Genomic DNA, 22,717 nt, shown 5'->3' with positions numbered 1-22,717 from the left:
GCACTTTGCCTTTAGTAAATAACCCCCTATATACCCAGTTTGTCTTTATGCTTAACATCAGCAGATGTCCATTGCCTTACCTTCAGGAAAGAACCAGTCTGCATGTTGTATGATGGGCTCAATGATTGTCACCACATGGACTGAAGTGGCAGCTGCTATTTCTGCCAGTGTTCTGCAAAGAAGGAAAGAAAAAATATATTTTTAACCATCTGCCGTCTTTTTAATTTTGTTCTACTTTTGGCTGATGATAAACAAGCCTGCACTTATTTGAATATTTAATCAAGGTGTGATTTAGGCCAATGCCAGAGTTAGTGTTTGGGTCAAGGTCAAAGGTCAATGTCAGTATTTTTTGGAAAGGACTTTTTTTCTTTTTAATAAATTAGTGTCAATGGCCCGGATTCACAAAGCACTTACGCCGATGTATCTCGAGATACGCCGCGTAAGTATAACTATGCACCGTCGTATCTGTGCGCCGTGCCCACAATCTGAGATACGCCTAAAAATAGGCTTCCTACAACCGACGTGGGCGCATATTTACGCTGGGCGCATTTGCCGCTCTCATTGATTTCCTATGCACATATGCAAATGAGGGAGATACGCCGATTCACGAACGTACTTGCGCCCGGCGCATAATATAAGCGGTTTGCGCAAGTCGTACGTCCAGCGTAAAGTTATTCCCCATATAGGAGGCGCAACCCATGTAAAAGGTATGGACCAGGGAACGCAAGCCGTCGTATCTTTTGTCGTTTACGTAGTACGTGAATATGACTAGGCGTAGGTTATGTTCACGTCGTAGGCAGTGATCAGGCATATCTTAGGGAGTAGTTCCGACGTGATTCTGAGCATGCGCACTGGGATGCGGCAACGGGACATTTTAAGTACTTCTATGGCGCTTGCCCCCATCATTTGCATGGGGTCACGCCTCATTAGCATGGCTCATGCCCACTTCCACCTACGCTGGCTTACGCCAAGGAAACCCAGCGTATCTTTAAGAGCGAGTGGGAGCAAGTGCTTTGTGAATCCAGTGCTTGCCTCTGTGCGCTGCGTCAGCGTAGCGTATATTAGAGGCGCTACGCCCGCATAAATATGCGCCGATGTATGTGAATCCGGGACAATGTGTTTTAGATGGGATTAAAAAAAAAAATTTGGGTTGTTCTTTGGTGGTACGTTATGATAGTTGCAAGAAATATAGCCAATTTTTTTTCTTCACTATTTTGGCCCATTTTTTATTTGGAGAACAATAATAAAAAAGAAAAAAAAAAAAAGAAAAGAAAAAAAAAAAAATCAGGCGATATCCATCATCATTTACCCCCAAATGAAAGCCAAATTTGTCCTGAAAAACAAGGTATAATGGCACAAAGTAGTTGTGATGACACATGTCGAATTTGCAAAATTGGGCTTAGGCATTTAGATTTGTTTTACCCTTAGGCGCGAAAAGGTTAAAACAGTCTTTATGATAAAACAGAATTCTAAAATGACAAGAGTACTATTTTGCCAGTGAGAAAACAAAGGGTAAATCTACCGGAGATTTTATTATGTAATTGGGGAGATGCAATGAAACCTCAAAAAAGTCACTGAAAGATGAAATGACACCAGTGGTCGGGAAAGCACTCCACCAAATCAAGGCAAACTATACACACAAAACTTCACAGGGCCATAAAAAAAAAAAAAAAAAAAGAAGTTGGTGGGAATCTTTTGCAGAGAAATATTACGCAGTGAGGGGAACACACAAATTATATGTATGGTAACAGATGTGGGTAAGCCGATACACAGAGCAATAGTGCGGCCTGCGGAAGATTAGAGGGAGTGAGTAGACGAGGCAAGATGGAAAACCACAAGCCTGGAAACAGCAAACCGACACCCAAACCACAGCGGCATACATTCCACTCCTGCCGCCACTACACTCCCTTTAATAAGGAACTCTTCCTCCCTCCCAAACCAGTCTTTGCATCGCTAACACAAAATGTCTTAGAGCTGAACTCCAGGCATGTATAAAGACACACCAAGTATCTATTTTTTAAAAATCCTGCATTTTATTTTTATATTTCAATAATGTACACAAAAATGTATAAAGTTTAAAATCTGTATTTTTTTTCTAAAAAATTACATATAACCCTCTAAACATACTAAGGGAATAAAATGCAGATCGTTGCAATTTTTTATGTCATACGGTATTTGCGCATGCAATTTTTTTGGAAAAAAAAAACACTTTAATAAAAAAAAAAAGAAAAAACACAATAGTTAGCACTTTTTTTTTTACAATGTAAAAGATGATGTTACGCCGAGTAAATAGAAACCTAACATGTCTTGACTTACCTTAAAAATTGCACACGTGAAATGGCGTCAAACTACAGTACCAAAAAATCTCCATAGGTAAACAAACCTTTCCCCGTTCTTCCTAGTGTGAGTGTCACTGATCGTCTGTTCCCTGTCATAGGGAACGACGATCAGTGACATCACACGCCAAGCCACGCCCCAACACAGTAGTAATCATCCCCTAGGAAACACTTAACCCTTCACTGTCAGTGACATTTTCACAGTAACCAGTGCATTTTTATAGCTGTAAAAATGACAATGGTCCCAAAATAATGTCAAAAGTGTCCAATGTGTCTGCCATAATGTCGCAGTCACAATAAAAATCGCTGATCGCCGCCATTACTAGTAAAAATAAAAATGCCATAAAACAATCCCCTATTTTGTAGACGCTATAACTTTTGCACAAACCAATCAATAAACGCTTATTGCGATATTTCTTTATACCAAAAATATGTAGAAGAATACGTATTGGACTAAACTGAGGGGGAAAAAAAATTATATATTTTTTGGGGATATTAATTATAGCAAAAAGTAAAAAATATTGTTTTTTTTAAAATTGTCGCTCTATTTTTGTTTATAGCGCAAAACATAAAAACCGCAGAGGTGATCAAATACCACCAAAAGAAAGCTCTATTTGTGGGGAAAAAAAGTCAATTTTGTTTGGGAGCCACGTCGCACGACCGCGCAATTGTCAGTCAAAGCGACGCAGTGCCGAATCGCAAAAAGTGGCCTGGTCCATTAGCAACAAAATGGTCCGGGGCTTAAGTGGTTAATCACTTTAATTAAATTGTCACAAAATGACATTTCATTTAGCGATTAGTAATGCGGTGTAGTGCATCACAACATGTAAAATGTAGCCTGTCCTACTTTTTTCAGCGCACACCAATGCAGCACAAATTACATTGCTTATGTATTGAGTAACGCAGTCCAATGGGGCTGATCTGAACAAGCCTTTCCAATGCAGTTCTTCACTTCCAGCCCTAGATGGAGCCGGAATCAAACGTTGTTTTTTTTTTCTAAGCCAAACTGCCTGACCCAGTTCTCAACTATGGGCTATTGTGCCAATGGTAAAAAGCTGAGAGGTAACCTTTAGCACAAAAAGGAATTATATAGCAGGAACTCTATCTTGGAGCTAGAAGCACACAGTACTCACCCTTCATGCTTCGCCCACAGCAAGTTAGGACCCAGCACAATGGCTATATTGCTGGGAGTCATCTTGTTCACATCGCTGTAGTGACTGAGCTTAGCCAAGAATTTCACCAGATACCTAAAGAGAAAAATAAATAAAAAGACTGTCATCTAAAATGACCCCCCAAAATAAAGTCTGGAACATCTGTTTATAGTAGTGCTGGCCCCATTGCCCAGGTGATATTTGTGACCACCGGGATAGAGTTAAGGGAATCTTCAACTAAAACACAGACATTAAAAACACCTTTTTGTTGTATAGCAGGGTAAGGCCACACGAATCAGAATAATACATTTTATTTTATATAGCGCCTTAAAAAAGGTAGCTTTTTAAAGCACTGTACAAAGAAAGAAGAACTACACAGGCTAAAGCAAGAAGAGAAGAGAGAAGAAGAGAAAGAGAAGAGAGAAGAAGAGAAAGAGAAGAGAGAAGAAGAGAAAGAGAAGAGAGAAGAAGAGAAAGAGAAGAGAGAAGAAGAGAAAGAGAAGAGGAGAAAGAGAAAGAGAAGAGGAGAAAGAGAAGAGAGAAGAAGAGAAAGAGAAGAGAGAAGAAGAGAAAGAGAAGAGAGAAGAAGAGAAAGAGAAGAGAAGAGAAGAGAAGAGAGGAAGAGAAGAAGAGAAGAAGAGAAATGAGAGAGAGAGAGAGAGAGAGAGAGAGAGAGAGAGAAAGAGAAAGAAAGAGAAGAAAAGAAAGAGAAGAGAGAAGAAGAGAAAGAGAAAAGAGAAGAAGAGAAGAAGAGAAGAAGAGAAGAAAGAGAAATGAGAGAGAGAGAGAGAGAGAGAGAGAGAGAGAGAGAGAGAGAGATCTATACACACACACACACACACACACACACACAATTACATTTATTCACAAGAGAATCCGGCAGGCTGGTTGTACCCAAGTTGATCGATTAACTTGGTACATTCAGCCTGACCATTAACGGTTCGAATCTCGGCTGGTTCCTGCTGACCCGGCCAAGATTCAAACCATGTCTGACCGACCGGCCTTAGTTGATAAAAGTTCAGACAGATTATGGGGTGCCAAGCCATGAAGAGCCTTATAGGTGAGCAAGAGGAAAGCTGGTAGCCAGTGCAAGGACTCTAGGATAAAGGTAATCTGATCACTTGTACCAGACCTATTTAGGATTCTGGCTGCAGAAACACTGTCAGTTTTTATTGTTGTCTGTTTTCTCCATGTTCCAGTCTTCCTTTCCTAATTACAATACGGTCACTAAAACAGGAGGCGAGGGGAAAATCTCCTTGACAAATCCTCAGACCGCAATAAAAACCTGCCACGGGTTCAAATCTTTCCATACATTACCCAGAACTACAAAAATGTTGGCTGGGGTTGCACTTTAACCTCCAAACGACCCAGATTACCACAAATCATGGTGCTGAATTACCTGCAGGTTCTTGTATGGCTCCACAGGGACAGATTCAGCAGCAGCCTCGCCAGCACAAAACATTTAAGACTCACCCAGAAGTTTACTTTATACCAAGTTTACTCTCCTAGAAAGGAGTTCTGATGTTGGAACCTAAAGAACAGCAAAGATTCCCACCTGAAGTTTTCATAGTTGGGTTTCGGTAATTTCTGGCACACAACCCACAGGCTCTGCAGTTTGGTGTTCTGGTCCGGCACACTGCAGAAAGACACACAGAATGTTGGGTCATCAATATTCCTCTATTTATTCCACATTTATTCATCACATAGGTGTTGGTTTATATAGGATGAGCCTAAAGAATATGGACTCTTGATATTATTAATAACAATACTGACAGGCGATTTCTGGGCAGATACAAAATACACAAATTAAGGGAGAAATATGGCCAAAGCTCTTTTGACCATACCTTTCCTCGGGGTCACAGGAGTGCCCTTAGCCTGCTGTCTGTTAAAGTCAGAGAGGTGGTCCAGGCTCTGCAGGGATCCCGACAACAAATGTCAGGATCTACCCAGGTGCCTGATTGGCAGCCGATTAAGCCAATCAGCACGCTGTTGAGGACGCAAGTGAGCCGCTCCCGCCCCCTCCACAGACCAGAGGCTCCAGTTAGCGCTGGAGGGGTAGAGCAGAGAGCTGGTGACTGACAGTCATGGCTCTCTGCTCACTAAAGACCGAGAACTGAGCGATCAGAGGTCATGTGACTGCTCAGTTCTTGGCAGGTATCAATTTTTGATTTAAATCCAGCACTTTTTTTGTTTTGTTTTAATGTAACTCTGTAATCATTAATGCATTAATAAAGTGGAAGAAAAGCCTAACAAAATGTTCCCTTCCCCTACCTATACTGCATACCCTGTATAAAAATGATGTGTGTATCTATCTATTTTAAATCTGTTCTGTCACATAATCCTGCAGCTTTTGGGTCCCCTGCGTCTATGAGCAGCTGCTGCAGGGGAGAGGAGGGAATGCCCACACAGGAAAGCCATAGCTGCAGAATCATGTAACCAGAAAAAAAAAAAAAAAGTATGGAAGATCGGTAGGAGGAGAGGGAACAATTTTAGGAATGGTTAATATTTGGCTTTACTATCACTTTAATTGTATTATTTAAATGCAAGCAGTTTAAATACCTGAATTTTACTTGATATCAACGTTTTGGAATCTATGTACAGCAGAGTTGCAGAGTTAGAGAAAGTAACCAGCACAAGGAGCCAATCGGTTCATATGCTGATAAGAAGCGTGCTTATAGGAAAAGGAGATCAGAGTGACAGAGAGATGAGCTCATCGCTATGCTGCTTTTCTTTTCACTGTCCAGGCAAGGGCCGGGATGGTCCAGGACAACCTGGGTTCAGACGAAGTGGGTTAAATAATGCTAGTCACCAGACTGAGGACATCCAATGGAAAAAAAAGTACTGAGGGGGAAATCCCTGGAATACTGGAGCAAATGCAGTTTTTAAATCCTTTATTGGGCCTTTTTTTCCCAGCGTGATAATTTTGTTTCGAGTTCTGCTTTAGTATGCTAACCTCCAGCAGAATATGGTAGCTATGACAGACAAGATCAATGACTTTTTATAACTGTTTAAAGCAGAGGTTCACCGCAATTTTTTTATTTATTTTTTTTAACAGCCAGCAGCTACAAATATTGCAGCTGCTGACTTTTAAAAAAAATGGACACTTACCTGTCCAGGTCGCCCGTGACGTCGGCAGCCTAAGTCGAGCTACCGCTCGGCTCTCGGGTTCCCCTAGCCGTCATCCTCGGTGAGGGAATCGGGAAGTGAAGCGATGCGGCTTCACTGCCCATTTCCCTACTGCGTATGCGCAAGTCGCGCTGCGCCGTCCTCGCTGTGTTCTGGGAGCCGTGCGTTTCCCAGAACACAACGGGGGGTGACGCGAAGGGGTGGGACTCCCGCGGGAGTCTATACCCGGAAGTGGGGATGCACCGAAAATAGCAATTTTAGGGACAAGCCGAAACACATTTAAAATCGCCGATAATGACCACCCTCCGTGGGCGGTACCATTTAGTCTAGGAGGGGGGCGCAGTTCTTATACACGTGCATTTGCGGCCGCCAGACTGACTGAGGTGACTGACCAGCACTTTAATGAAAAAATGGCAGATAAAAAAAAAAAAAAAAAAAATTATCTGCATTTTTTCACAGTGGCACAGTGAGGCTGCAATTGATGTTTTTTTTGGTAGTCTTCTCTGACTACCAAAAAAAAAATTAATTGCAGCCTCACTGTGCCATCACATGCAGCCACTGTGCCCATCAAACGCAGCCACTGTAACCATCAATTATTGCCAGTTTGCCCCATCGATTGCCGCCAGTGTGCCCATCAATTGCCGCTAGTGTGCCCATCAATAATCTGCCTCATGTAATGCATACAATTATTTAAAAAAATTGAAATGGGGGGGGGGGGGAAAGTAATTTTTTTTTATTATTATTTCGGTTTCGTTTCGGTTCTGAAATTTCCATTTCGATGCACCCCTACCCGGAACTGGTGCAAATACCTGTTTTATACAGGTATCTGCACCCCCTCCCCCCTGAAAGGTGCCAAATGTGACACCGGAGGGGGGGCATGGTTCCGAAAAGCGTAGGTTCACTTTTGGGTGAACCTCCGCTTTAAATAAATATGCTCCATTGTGAGCCGAGGGAGAGATCTTGCTGATTGCAAATTGTCTAGTTTGTACAACTAAAGTCAGATGTCAAATACATTTTTTAATGTATTCTTGAAGTAACCTCTTCTACCACAGTAGCAAAAAAAAAGAAAAAAGAAAAAAGGAAAGCAAATGTCTAAATTCCAACTAGATTAAATGGAATTTGAGTGTAAGACTTGCTACTTTGTGTGCACTGCTAGGCTTGGAGTTCAATCATTCAGGCTGCTCTTACTTCCCAGCAGCAGTCCATTCATCATACAAGCTGAAGGTCATCAGGGGTTCCGGCAACTCACGCAGATAAGACTTTAAGGCACCTTTAGAAAAAAAAAAAATACAGGCTAGTTAAAAGGTCAACAATTACTATACAGTCATGATGCATACAACAATTTTATTTTTCTAGGGGTGCGCTTTAGGACCGGTTCACACTGCTGCAAATTCTATTGCAAATTTGATCCGTTGCGATTGCTCAAATTCGCAAGTCATTTTACTAACATAGTTTTCCATGAGTGCCGTTCACATCAATGCGTTGCGAATCTGATGCCGCGTACACACGATCATTTTTCGGCTTGTAAAAAACAAAGTTTTTTAAAAATGCCATTTAAAACGATCGTGTGTGGGCTTCACATCATTTTTCGGCTTCTGAAAAATGACAAAAAATTCGAACTTGCTGCATTTTTTTAACAACGTTTTAAACAATGTAATTTTTCGGGTTGTAAAAAATGATCGTGTGTGGGCTAAAACGACGTGAAAAACCTGCGCATGCTCAGAAGCAAGTTATGAGACGGGAGCGCTCGTTCTGGTAAAACTACCGTTCATAATGGAGTAAGCACATTCATCACGCTGTAACAGACAGAAAAGCGTGAATTGTCTTTTACTAACACGAAATCAGCTAAAGCAGCCCAAAGGGTGGAGTCATCCGCATGGAACTTCCCCTTTATAGCGCCGTCGTACACGTTGTACGTCACCACGCTTTGCTAGAGCATTTTTTTTTTAAACGACCGTGTGTGGGCAACGTCGTTTTAATGATGAAGTTGGAAAAAAACAACATTTTTTCTAGATGCTGAAAAACGTCGTTTTTTTACATGCCGAAAAATGATCATGTGTACGCGGCATAAGCTGCGTTAAAAAAGGGTCCTGTGCGAGTTTGATCCGTGTGCAATGCGAATTCAGCTCTATAGACTGGCATTACCTGAAATCGTGGCCGCAAAATCACGCGATTTTGTGTCAATTCGGTGTAATAATGAAATTCTACAAAGGAAAAACAGGTAAATTAATAAAATAGATGCTACGGGTCCCATCATTGTCCAGCCATAGAGATACCCCCCCAGGATCACATAACTATGGCTGGACAATGATGGGACCCATAGCATCTTTATGTCTGCATTTTATTAATTTTCTTTGTAGAATTTCATTATTACACTGAATTGACACTATTTCCCTGAAGAAGCCAATGTTTTGGTGAAACATGTTGGGATAATTCAGTTTGTATTTGTTTTTGTGTATTTTTAAAATACATATGTACTCTGTTTTTGTTACCTTCGATGCTTAATAATTATTTGTACAAATACATTTTTGTCTTCTTTTTAAAGAATCTATGGGTTCCGATTGTATGATTGGCATCGGTATAATACCACCCCCCCCCCTTCTCTTACCCATTTGAATTGGTATGAGGTGCCATATCAAAAGAGGACTCGCCAGCCACCCCCTTGCCAATTGTAAAATGTGATTGCCCAGCTCACCTGCTACAGCATGTGGGTCCGAATAAAACTCCTCTAGCTGGGAGGTGGAACAGTCCAGAGCTGCTTTCAGCTTCTTTAGCTTGGAGGCTCCAGCCGCAATCCTGAACAATCCCTGTCACAGAAATAAATGTGATGATAAAGATTATTTTAGTAATTGCTTACCAATGTTCTATTGTAGCACCCAGCTACATCTTGGTATCACCAGAGGAGTGGTTATCTTATTGCTCTGGAACACGGCATAAGAGTGATTGGTGGACAACAACCAAGTGCTGAGTGAGTCTGATCTCTGTACTCTTTTCATCGTCATTACCAGATTTTAAATAATTCAACCGTTAAATGTCTAGATCAGGGATCACTAAAATAGCGGACCATGGCCTCAACTTATGAGCATGTCTTCAGCTCGTCCACTACTGTCATCCTCACAGCAGGAGGAGGCAGGAGGTGCTTTTCATATGAGGGGGGGAAGAGCGGCAGTCTTTTCATATTGGGGTAATCACCCGCTTTATTACATGAGTAAGTTGGGCGGCTCCCGCCCTCTGTCCTGATCTGCAGCTCCTCCCACATCCTGCCCTGCTGTAAGGATGACAGCAGTGGCTAGGCAGGAGACTAGGGAGAGCCAATACAGTTGAGAAGTACCTCTACCCTCCCAAAAGTAGGACGGGGCAGGGGAGGCTTATATACGATGAAAGGGGCACTCTGATGTGGAGGGCCAGTACGATGAAAGGGGCACTCTGATGTGGAGGGCCAGTACGATGAAAGGGGCACTCTGATGTGGAGGGCCAGTACGATGAAAGGGGCACTCTGATGTGGAGGGCCAGTACGATGAAAGGGGCACTCTGATGTGGAGGGCCAGTACGATGAAAGGGGCACTCTGATATGGAGGGCCAGTACGATGAAAGGGGCACTCGGATGTGGTGTGCCAGTATGATGCAAGGGGCACCGAGATGCAAAGGGGTGCTGTAATTCGAAGGATAACCGCTTTAAAGAGGGGGCTGTGATGTAAAGGGGGACTATGGACACTGATTTAAAGGGGGGAAACTATGATAAGGGGGGTTGTGAAGCAAGGGGGAGCTGAGGATACCGGGGGCTATGATGTGAAGGGTAGGCTAAAGACACGGATGTACAGGGATGTGTTATAGTACAAACATGAGCTTCAGACCTTTGGCAAACGTTTTATTGACTGGTCCTCTACAAATTTAATTCCAAATTCAAGACCCCTGGTCTAGATCATCATTCAACTGATGAGCTTACAAGATACATCAGAAATGATTGCATGTCTGCAGGCAGTATGTGACTACTGCTGGCACCATCAGGTGACTAATTTATTGGCTGAGATTTCCCCCTGGTATTGACAATATTTCCCCCATAAGACTTGCTCTAGGGTTGTCTGCCTTCTAAATAAATGTGGACACGCAGCTGAAGCTATAGTGTATATTTATATAACAACCATTATTTGGAATGACTCAATCGCCATCTAATGTCTACAGGCAGATAAACTGCCAATTACAATTTCCCATGCAGCAATCAGCAATGTGTCAGACTGATGTTCAGTGAAGGGAATGCTGTGATAAGATACGTCAGGAATTGTCTACCTCCTCCTTCATCCCTGTTTCAAGCAGCATCATCACACAGGCTTCAATGGGAAGTGCGATCTCCCGTGAGCTGCGCTTCAAGTGTTCTTCTAAAGCCGTCCCAAATGCTGGCTTCTCCGTCCACTTGTCTGAAACAAGAGGGACCACATGATAAGGAAACATTTTAACAGCCAAAAGAAACAAAAAAAACAAAAAAAAGCAAAGAGTTGGGGTAAAAACAGAATTGGCAATATCAGACAGAAAAATGCCCTGAACCAAAAATCGGCCCAGAGTTAGTTTGCTAAAACCCTAGACTGCCTTGGGAATACAGCCACCCACATGGGTTTATCTGTGCCAACAATATTGCTTCTACCACAGCGTTCTGGAATTCAGCACCATAAAGTTCCTATGCTATTATGCACATGTTGCTGTGGTCTGTCAGGTCAGCAGTTAAATGCAAGATCTGCTAATAAAATCCCTGTAAATGTCACTAGTTTAGTATGTGCAAAAAAAAAAAAGGGATAGATTTACATTTATATGACCCCCGTCTTCTGCATCACTGGGGGCGACATTGCTGTGCTTCTGGAGAGTCTACCGGTGGAAGGCAGTGCAAGAAAATTCATTGCTAGAGAGGCTTCTCTCTAAGATTTGGGCTGCTCTATATTCCCCCAGGATCTCTCTGGTAGGAGTGCGATGTCATTTTCGCCAAGGTCCCGCAGGCAGAAGACACAGTATGTGAAGTATAAAATCACACTCCTTTTCTTTACAGGCACCTTTTACACCTACTAAGACAGTGGTTCTCAACCTGGGGGTCAGGACCGCCCTCAGGGGTCGAATGATGATTTGCCAGGGGTCACCAAATCCTTGGCTGTTCCTGAAGCACCGCACTCCCAGCCTTTTTGCGGTCGCCCATTGAGTTTGCAGCATGGCTGGGGGGCAGAGACTAGAGGTCAGCTGACTGGCGAGTAAGGATGAGCTCTGGCGTGTTCGCATAGTACACGTGCAGAGCCCGCCAGGAAGTCGGCACGTCGCTGCGCTAATAACAGCCAGGGAGACATTTCACGATCCCTGCAGCCGAGCATCGGGACAATGTCTCTCTGGCTGTGATTAGCGCAGAGCCATGCCGACTTCCTGGCGGGCTCTGCACGTGTACTATGCGAACACGCTGGAGCTCATCCTTACTGGTGAGGAATGTGAAGTGGGAGGGGCTGGAGGAGACCCTATCTCCTTATTTTGGTAGAGGTGTCACTGCTACGAGACACCACAAAGTCAGAGACACAGTAAGTAACACTACCTGTGACTATAGTTCCCATCAAAAGTCCCCAGTACAGTTCTCAGATCAGCAGATGACCTTGATCAATAGCTGATCAGAACTCCCCCCAGCATTGCCACTCATCCCAACTCCCTGCAAGCACTGCCACTCATTCCATTCTCCCCCACCAAGGAAGAAGAGAAAGAATAAAAATAGAGAATACATGGAAGGGAGAAGAATAGAGGGGGAGGAACAAAAAGAAAAAAGGAAGATGGCTTGAGAGAGGGATGGGGAAAAAATAAATAAAAAATTAGGATAGAAAGAGATAAAAGGAAAAGAAAGGAGAACTACAAAGAGTGGTACATCCTAAAATGTACCATAAGGGGTTGTATTACTGTACAAATGGAGGGGACTCAGGAAGCACTAAATGTCCGTGGGTTAGGGGCGCAAATTACTTGCCTTGGGTGCTGACAACCCACGCTACGAAAATAATTTTACTGTTAGGGGTCCCCACAACTTGGGAAATTTTATCAAGGGGTCACGGCACATGAAAGGTTGAGAACCACTGTACTAAGAGGTAGTGACATTTTCAACAGGAGGGGCCTCAGACATTACAAGGGCATCTTGCATTTTACGGTAAGGTCCACTTTAAACAGGACAGGTCCAGAATGAGCATTTGTAAGAATCTGTATTTTCACTTGTAAAGAGTTATAATAGTGCAGCATTTGGTATGTACTCATATTTATTTGTATAGCATCCAAGAGAAAAAATGTCAGCTCTGTCAGGAAATGCCACATGAAAGTTGACCCGTCCTGTTGGAGAAGAAAAAACGATTCTTTCATGAACCTTTACACAGGGTTGCCAAACTAAACACGAGCCGAATCAGCAATTCTGGTTGCCCTCAAAAGGCTGGTTGTATATATAGAACTAGATGTCCAGAGGAAGGCGACTCATGCCATACTCTGGTCCTCCTCCAGACCTTACACTTTCTGCTTCCCCGCTTCGCCCCTAGCATCTATTCCCCCTCCCCCATCAGGAGTCCAGCATCCCCCCATCCTTCTTTACATCACAGTCACCCCCCCCCCCCCCCCTTACCTTGTGCTGCTGCAGGGAAGAAGCTAGGGGCGGAGCTGGGAAGCAGAAAGTGCAAGGTCTGCAGGAGTTAGCTTCCAGAGTGTGCTGAATGCTGAGACCAGGAAGGTGGAGACAAGGTGGTGTTGCAGATGGAGGCGCAAAGTCCTGTCCTCCTCTCTGCTGAGATGAGGAAAGGGCGGCAGGGTCCAGCCTCGCCGCAGTTGCACAGAGAAGCGCAGGATCTGACGAAAGATTTTTTCCCCCTGGGGTTCTAGATCTGTAGGAGATGGCCACATGAAATGGCCTGGAGGGCCGTATTTGACCCACCGGCCTTGTGTTTGACACACAAGCTTTACTATATAACTATTTTTTTTTTTTTTTTTTTTTTAAGTGTATTTTGTGCGTGTACTCGAGAGAGGAGCCGGACTGCAGGAGTTGGGAGTAGGCAGGCCTCCCCCAGAGGCAATCTGCCACCTTTCTCCATGCCCCGGGTGGCAATGGCGGGTGTGTGAGGGGGTCCTCCCACATAGCCTGCCCTACCTGCTCCGCTTTGAAGCCCAACGGGGCAGAGGGACTCCCTATAAGGGAGTAAGAGGATCTAGCCCGCTCAACCAGCCCCATTAGTCCTTCGCCTCTCTTTTTAGAGACCGCGTGGTCAAAGTGCGTGCATGTTAACCCAATTTCGAGTGCGTGCAAGTGTGGTGGGCGTACTAAGCGCAGGCTTACCTCGCATAGCACACCCACCGGGAGCCAGGCTGAGACCACCAAACTCAATTTACATGTAGCCGAGACCGGGATCCGAACCCCTAGCTGCAGAGGTGAATGGCTTGTCAGGGCATTGCCAATCGCGTTGAGCCACCGCAGCTCCCATTACTATATAACTATTATCTGAGTGTCTTATCAGTACTGAACCCAGACAGAAAGCGTGATGGCCTGACAGTCAGCATAACAGGGAAGGAGTACAAGTAAACAATGAAAATCATTACCATATTTCTTGGGGCAAGGGAAAGGTTTGGCTATTAAAATTGCAGCGCAGATTCAAATTCTTGTGATTACCCACTGATGAGAGTGACTTGCATATCTATTATAAAGGATACTCTTTACCAGCGTTATCCAACCAGGGTTCCATTAAAAGTTGCTAGGGGTTCCTTGGGCAATGAGCAAACTCTGCCCCTCAGATATGTAACCACTGACACCAATGATCTTTTTAGCCATCAGTAAGGGGGGCATTCCTCCCACTAAGAAGCACCATTAAAATACTAAGAAGCACCATTAAAATACTAAGCACCACCATTAAAATAACTTTCAGGTCTCAAGCAACTCCGGCCAATATATACATTTACAGCTAATGGTATCACACTAATGTATCATTAGCTGTAGATGTAGTAATTATTGGCAGTGGAGACCTGAAAGTTATTTTATTGGTTCCTCCAAGTTAAAAAGTTTGAGAAAAGTTGCTCTTCAAGTGGCTCATTTGTTGAAACACCACCTCTTCGGTGCTACCGTGTTTCCCCGAAAATAAGACCTACCCTGAAAATAAGACCCAGTGTTATTTTCCAGAAAGGCTGCAATATAAGCCCTACCCCGAAAATAAGACCTAGTTTAAAATACTTGTAAAATCCTATAATCCACTCTATTACAGTGGTATATAATGTACAATGTATGTGTTTCTGTAATATAATTGCAGGGAAGAGCGCTCCGGAGGGTCACAGAAGTGCAGAATGGCGATATAAAAAAGGTATTTGGCACAATTATATTACAGAAACACACACATTGTACATTATATACTACTGTAATAAAGTGGATTATAGGATTTTACAAGCATTTTAACTTGGTTCATACTGGGGATTCCTGGCAGGGAGGGAGAGGGGGAGAGAAGACAGCACATCACATGGTAAGACCTACCCTGAAAATAAGCCCTACTGTGTCTTTTGTTGCCAAAATTAATAGAAGACCCAGGCTTATTTTCGGGCAAACACGGTACTGCAGGATGAACCATTGCATTTGTTGGTAAACAGGCATTTGACTCATCGAGAGGCAACAAATCGGCAATCAGAAAGGCAAGTATAGAGCCTCTTACTACTGATACTGTATTGTAATGCCCAACAAGTGCCCCAGTGTCACTTTAAAAGCCATTTGATAATAGGGAACCCCCCCAACCCTGGGTATTCTATGAATAGAGGATTCAACTTACCAGACTTGGCAGCTCTAACCTGCCTTAACCTATTACCAAACTAAACCAATAAGAGCACTTTTTTGGCCGTTGAGGTTTTCTCCCTGGTGTACGGGCAGTAGCGGCATCCTTGACCTAGCTCAGCGAGTCCGTGTTTGTCTGGGTTCGAGGGGCTCCTGGAGTACAGACAGGCTTCTTGGGCATAACAAAGAAGTCAGGGCCCAATCTAAAGTAGCACAGTTGGCTTGAAACCAGCACACACCGACAACCCCAATTTGAAAAGTAACTCTATTTGGGTGCATTTTATAGAAACAAATCCTTCAACAAAGATACGATTAGCAAAAAGAATAAAAAAATAAAAATCTATGAATGGTTATAACAGTAAGACGCTTATGTTAAAATCAGAAAGCTGGTAGAAGAACACTAGCAGAGCAGTGGAGACACTGCTGAGTGAGAGTTAAGCAGGAAGTAGAGGTCAGCCAGGGTTTTAGACACTGCCCCCTGTAGGCCGCAGACAGAAGCACACACAAGGCACTGTGTAAGAAGACAAAGTCAGAGTTGGGAGCAGTGCAGGAAAGCCAGGGGTGTTTGCATTTCATTACCTTGCTGGGCCTGGATTTCGGGCAGTGCCTTTTCTAAGACAGCTAGTGCTTTTCTATGGTAATCTGCTTGTGCCTCTAATAACTGAAGACAGAACCCAACACAGAAAACAAAGCCACAATGAGTACACAGGTGAGACACATCATGAGCAAGTGTGTGCAAATGGCATGATAAACTGACAATGGCAAACTCCAACGTGATAGCAAAAATAAATATACAGAGAAATATAAAACGCTGGGACTTTTCTTCATACTGCTATCAGTAATGTACAGTAACCAATCGCTACTGCATTTTCCTAATTTGCAAAAGTCAGAACAATGACAAAATAAATATGTTTGCTATGGGTAACCTTAGTCGGCAAGGGCCAGAATGAAAATGTCTGACAGATATCTAGAAAGGCTTGTTGTCAATTGATAAAGAGAAGTCTGGAGTCTTTTAGCTTACACAGGGCTGAAGACCCGTTCCCCACCTTGCAGCAGAGATATAGGCATCTGCCAGCATAGCTCTTAAAGTGGATCGCCATAAAGAGGAGGTTCTGCTTTATGCCCTCCTCCCTTCCTTGCGGGGGGGTGTATTGGGGTGAGCAGATAACTGCTCCCACTTCTAGTTGGATTGCCGCGGCGCATGCACCAGAAGTTCTCCCCACCCCCTGCCTGCAAACTTCTGGCATATGTCACATGTCCCAGAAGGCTTCGGGACCAGTCACAAAGCGCAGCGTGGCACGCACATGCGCAGTGGGCAGCTGGCTGTGAAACCACAAGGAGTCACAGCTGGCTGCCCACAGTTAAGATGCTGGCACCAGGAACCGCAAGATTGGTAAAGAACCTGTTCAGGTGAGGATGGTGCTGGACCCCTGTGCAGGTGAGTGTCGTATTTTTTTTAAAGTCAGCAGCTACAGTTTTTGTAACTGCTGACTTTTAATTCCTTTCTTTTAAACATGGCGAAGAACCGCTTTTAAAAGGATATCTAAACCCAAAAACAAAACTAAAATATATTGTGGCTTATCAGTCCTTAGATGTGGTGGCTGCATTCACTTTCTTTTTTTATTCACCTGGCAATCCTTTTAGTAACAGGTTTCCTATCCTAGGGAAACAAAGTTTACCCACTGTACTGTATCTTTGGATTGTTATCCAAGACTGCTCTTCTGATTAAGACTACTAACATCTCTCCCTCTCCTTTCCCCCATTACATAGGAGTATGGGTTTTGCAGTTCACATACAGATACAAGGACACTGGTTTTGTATCAGGATCCATCTGTATTATTCCTGTTGTTGCCAAAAATGTATTTTGGTCCATAAAAAATAAATAAAACCGGATACAGCCACCACATTTAAAGCGGCGTTCCACACTTTTATTCCCCTTTGTAATGTCCGCCTCCAGTGTACAGTGCTAAATGGCCATTTTATTTTTTACAGTTTGTAGATCATTTTTTTGCTGTCTTCAGTTGGGTTTTTCCGGCCGCCTAGGCGATGACATCATTAGGCAAGTTCCATTGACTCCTGGGATATCGGCGTCATCTATCCCAGGAGTCTTCGGAAAGCCTAATAATCAAATCTTTCGGTAATTGTAGCTTTCCCCAACCACACTTGCCTATCTGGGTCCTTGTTTGACAGTTTTGCTAGGGCAACCTGCAATCAACAACCTGCGCCACACAGTGTCAAACTACTGCGCAGATGGGGAGGTGCAGGCTGGGTGGCAAGCGGCACCTAAACCCGGAAATAAACATAAGCAGGCTTCAGATGCCCACATCAGAGATGACCCCTGCCTGCTTCTAAGATCACGCAAGATATTACCAAATTTAAAATGTACTAGCATGAAGACAGATTAGGAACAGTATGCAAATATTAATGTGCAAAAAACGGACACTCACAGGGGAGCTTCAAAAAAAATAAAATAAAAATTGATTAGGGGGACTGGAGTTTAGCTTTAAGAACTGGTAAGCCATGATATAGTAAAATAGTTCTTGGGTTAAGAACCAAAGCCAAAAATGCAGGCATGGGCAGCGGGACAGGTAAGTGCCCCTTCTTTTTTAGGGTAGACAGTCATTTTAGAGGGAAAGTTTATTATGGAGATAAATTCCACTTCCACTAACGTGGCTTGATACAGAGTTGCCATTTAAAGCGGCGTTCCACCCAAAAATTTAACTTCCACATTAAGGGAAGGTGACCCCCCTGACATGCCACATTTGGCATGTCATTTTTTTGGGGGGGGAGTGGAAACCCTCTTTAGAGGTTTCCAACTCCCACTTCCTCCTTTCGGCAATCATCTGGGACACGTCAGAGGTCCCAGATGATTGCTCGGCCAGTAACGGTGCGCAGCGTGGCTCGCACATGCGCAGTGCATGCCCGGCTGTGAAGCCACAGCCAGGCGCCCACAGTGACAATGCTGGCGCTGTGGAGAGGACAGGGGAGATGAGCAGGGCTTCGTTCCCCTGCACTGCTGGACCCTGGGACAGGCGAGTGTCCGATTACTAAAAGTCAGCAGCTGCAGTATTTGTAGCTGCTGACTTTTCATAATTTTTTTTTTTTAGTAGGAACTCCGCTTTAAGATTGTTATATTTTCTTATGAACTAATGATATCTACTTGCATCTGGTTGTAGGAAGGTTTCTACTACATATTTACCATCTCTGTCTTTTTTTACCACTACATATTTTTTAATTGGATAGGGCAATCTGTACTCAAAAACAAACCTACATAAATGCAAAAGATTAGACAGGATTTTTATACAAATGCTCCTGATTCAGCCCAAATGTATTTTCTTTTTTTGATACTGCACATCTTCAGTGTTCATCTGTATGTTTTGGCTTTTATATGTATACCTTGCATAGAACAAATGGTCCTTAGCAGCATTAAAAAGCATTTTGTCACTTTATGAACATTATTGGTAAAATGTGGACATGCAGTATAACACCGTTTCTATTTCAGAATCTCCAACTTACCGAGACAAATAACTGACCATACTCCCCCTCTTTGGATACAAAATTGTACATGTCGGCTGCTAGCTGATCCTGGGAGAGGGGAAAGAAAGATCTGAGTTATCGGGGTTGTTCGTCTACAACCAATCTTCAGTTCCTGTTTATAAAGAAACCATTCATTCCCTCACATGATCCTTTCTTCTAAAAACATTGACATATATGGTCTGTCAGTATAAAACAGAAATAAATGATGCACACTTAAATGTTACCATTATCAAGGTATAAATGTTACCAACATAGGCCTGGGCACAACCTAATCATCCTGTGAATTGTTGACTCCCCCCTGCAGTGCTGCCACTTTCCCTCCTCTCCCTTTTCTAAATGAACAGAGTAAGTTATCTGTACTGATTGCTCCTGTCTTCATTCTTAACTGAAGCATAGTAAACTATGTTTTTCTGTAGGCTGCAAAGAAAGGGACTGGGGAATCTGCCTTCCAGTTTCTTTCTCCGTTTTAAAAATGAGACATCAGGGGTCTGTTTAGACCCTTAATATTTCACCAATGGGGTCTCTCTCTCTCTCTCTTATATATATATATATATATATATATATATATATATATATATATATATATATATATATATATATATATATATATATATATATAAATATTGTAAAAAAATAATGAAACTAAAAAAACTACTGACACCATCCACTTCTCTGCTGATATACACGCAGGTGTGATTGTGCCCTGGTGTGCACACCCTAATGCAACAGACTGCGCACACCAATGGTTACCAATGTGTACACCCCCCCCCCCTGCCAGCAGTCTCTGCCGTATGCACACCTTGCATTGTTCCACTTTGTTGGCCGCCTCGTCCATCTCTTCTTTCAAAGAGTCCATTTTGCCAGGCTGCATCTGGAAATTCGTGGTGGAAGATTTCTGGGTCTGGTTATACCTGCAAGTACAAAAATGTGCAGAATATTGAAGGTGAAAACACTGTGTATTATATGGTACATTGTATTTATTTTACAAAGGGTGAATATAGTGCCAGGATAAAAGTGCATTCATTATATAAGAAGTGAAAGGATAAGTGTACAGGCAGTCCCCGGGTTACGAACACAATCGGGACTGTAGGTTTGTTCCTAAATGGAATTTGTGTGCAAGTCGGAAACCGTGCATTTTTAAGTGCAACTCCAGCCTATGCGGGGATGTGGGATGTTTCGGGCACTTCTGGGTATGTACTTATGTTATCTGGGGCTCTTCTGGCCATGCAGTACATGTAGTACTGCAGTGTGGGATGTGTCCGCGGCGCAGCAAGATAACTGCTTGGAGGTATCCAGGACCAGCATGGAGCGGCCAGCATTGAGGTCCATTTATAAGTAAGAATCGTTCGTAATTCAGGCGTTCGTAACTCTGGGACTGCCTGTAGTGGGAAAGAACCCTTGCATTGAAGGTTCGGTGAAGGGTGAATATGGATCTGCATAGTAAAGGAACTGTGCAAAAGGTGGTAGGGATCAGTGCAGCGATGGGATGGAGCGGGGATTAGTGCACAAATATAAAGGGATTAGCGCAATATAACATAACAAGTTTAGTTCACTGCAGCAATCTGAGAAAGTATGATAAGTAAGAGATTAGGGATCAGAGGTGCAATATTAAAAAACAACAACAGGGCTCAGGGTAGTAAAACAAAGTAGGAATAAGAGCATCACAGACAGTCAGGATTAACACAGATCAGCAATAGGCAGAGAATAGGGATTGAATCAGCACACAGTGCGGGCAGGGATTCCGCCCAGCACACACAGAGCGGGCAAGGATCCGCCCAGCACACCGAGCGGGCAAGGATCCGCCCAGCACACCGAGCGGGCAAGGATCCGCCCAGCACACCGAGCGGGCAAGGAACCGCCCAGCACACCGAGCGGGCAAGGAACCGCCCAGCACACCGAGCGGGCAAGGACCCGCCCAGCACACCGAGCGGGCAAGGACCCGCCCAGCACACCGAGCGGGCAAGGACCCGCCCAGCACATCGAGCGGGCAAGGACCCACCCAGCACACCGAGCGGGCAAGGACCCACCCAGCACACACAGAGCGGGCAAGGATCCGGCCAGCACACACAGAGCGGGCAAGGATCCGCCCAGCACACGAAGAAGAAGAGATTACGGGAGTAATAAGAAAAGCATTTAGTGGCCAGCACAGTAATATGAGAGAAAGGGAATACTACATAGAATTTATATTTTGGAACCCTTGTTATATTATAATGTTGTAAACGCTGAAGAAATTACACATAAAGTAGGAGAGAGTTCACTGAATATCTTCCATTGAGTATTATTTCCCCACCTTGCTCGTGCAGAATCCCAATCTAACACCAGCTTGGCCAACTGCTTCCTCTGCTTCTGAATGTTAGGAATTTCTACCTGTAGGGACAATTGAAATATATCTTAGGTTATTAAACTGGATACACATGGCAAGAAAGAGGATTCATTCTAAAGTCCAGCATATAAGCCATCAGAGACAGATGAATGGCACTCAAATGTATGAATGGTGTACCTCAGTCATCTGGTTTAGGGGTTCCAGAACATCTTTCTCAATCTGGATCTCATGATAGGAGAGCTCCTGGGCCAGCCGCTGCTCTGCCTCTGCACATGAGCACAACGTCTTCCTGTAAATCAGAGCAGCTTGGTTATGCTATAGCCTCATTACACAGACTGAGGGCAGAAAACTGCCCTAAAGAAGAACTCCATGCTGGTATGGTTGAACCAAACTGAGTTGTGCAGCATTTTTGTGTACCTTCTCCTACTACAGAAGAGATGGTTTAGCACAGTGGTCTGCAAACTGCGAACCTTTATCTGGCCCCTGGGGGGTAAAACTATACTTTCCACTTATACAAGACACTATTTTGCCATCTGACAACAATGGGGCTCCATCTCTCCTACTGACGCCAACAATGGGGCTCCATCTCTCCTACTGACGCCAACGATGGGGCCCCATCTCTCCTACTGACGCCAACAATGGGGCTCCATCTCTCCTACCGACGCCAACAATGGGGCCCCATCTCTCCTACTGATACCAACAATGGGGCTCCATCTCTCCTACTGACGCCAACAATGGGGCTCCATCTCTCCTACTGACGCCAACAATGGGGCCCCATCTCTCCTACTGATACCAACAATGGGGCTCCATCTCATCTACTGACACCAACAATGGAGCATGATTCCTCCCCCCTAAAACTAAATGTGGTGAAGTTTACTCCCACTGATGCCAGTAAAATTTCCATCCAACGCTGGCCACAGTCTAGCCCTTTAGAAAGTTTGGAGACTCCTGGTTTAGCAGGTAACATCAGACTGGCTAAAAATCACTGCTTTGTCCATCACATGTATGCTGGAAATTAGGCAAAATCACCCAGCAGAGTCCAGAGAGACGCATATGCACACTTTGGGACTAATGCCGCGTACACACGATCGGAATTTCTGACAAGAAAAGTTTGATGTGAGCTTTTGGTCTGAAAATCCGACAATGTGTAGGCCCCATCTGACTTTTTCTGTCAAAAATTTGAGAGCTGGTTCTCAAATTTTCCGACGGAAAAATTCAGACGCACAAAAAAACACGCATGCTCGGAATCAAGTCAACGCATCCTCTGAATCATTAAACTTAAATTTTTCTCGGCTCGTCGTAGTGTTGTACACCACCGCGTTCTTGACGGTCGGAATTTTGTGTGACCATGTGTATGCAACACAAGTTTGTGCCAAAATTCCATTGGAAAAAAATCCACGGTTTTCTTGTCGGAATTTACGATCGTGTGTACATGGCAAAAACCTACTGAACTCAA

The 22,717-nt window shown here is 43.8% G+C and overlaps 1 protein-coding gene across 4 annotated transcripts in view; it reads right to left on the bottom strand.

The window, feature by feature from the left end:
* ARHGAP17 (Rho GTPase activating protein 17) overlaps positions 1 to 22,717 on the bottom strand; it is a 157,609-nt gene that overhangs the window by 22,698 nt on the left and 112,194 nt on the right. For all 4 annotated transcript variants that reach the window (XM_040356517.1, XM_040356516.1, XM_040356518.1 and 1 more), the window contains exons 5-15: positions 21,439 to 21,550; positions 21,229 to 21,305; positions 19,738 to 19,849; positions 18,918 to 18,986; positions 15,981 to 16,062; positions 10,901 to 11,028; positions 9,309 to 9,420; positions 7,802 to 7,883; positions 5,043 to 5,123; positions 3,470 to 3,583; positions 81 to 172 (exon numbers count right to left, since the gene is read on the bottom strand). In XM_040356517.1, the coding sequence (XP_040212451.1) occupies positions 81 to 172; positions 3,470 to 3,583; positions 5,043 to 5,123; positions 7,802 to 7,883; positions 9,309 to 9,420; positions 10,901 to 11,028; positions 15,981 to 16,062; positions 18,918 to 18,986; positions 19,738 to 19,849; positions 21,229 to 21,305; positions 21,439 to 21,550 (1,061 nt within the window). The remainder of the gene's footprint in view (positions 1 to 80; positions 173 to 3,469; positions 3,584 to 5,042; positions 5,124 to 7,801; positions 7,884 to 9,308; positions 9,421 to 10,900; positions 11,029 to 15,980; positions 16,063 to 18,917; positions 18,987 to 19,737; positions 19,850 to 21,228; positions 21,306 to 21,438; positions 21,551 to 22,717) is intronic.

The sequence above is a fragment of the Rana temporaria genome, chromosome 6 (assembly GCF_905171775.1).
Source record: "Rana temporaria chromosome 6, aRanTem1.1, whole genome shotgun sequence".
In the NCBI taxonomy this organism is placed as follows: domain Eukaryota; kingdom Metazoa; phylum Chordata; class Amphibia; order Anura; family Ranidae; genus Rana; species Rana temporaria.
Note: the sequence above shows the minus strand (reverse complement) of the source record. Positions and strands in the feature narration are given on the sequence as shown.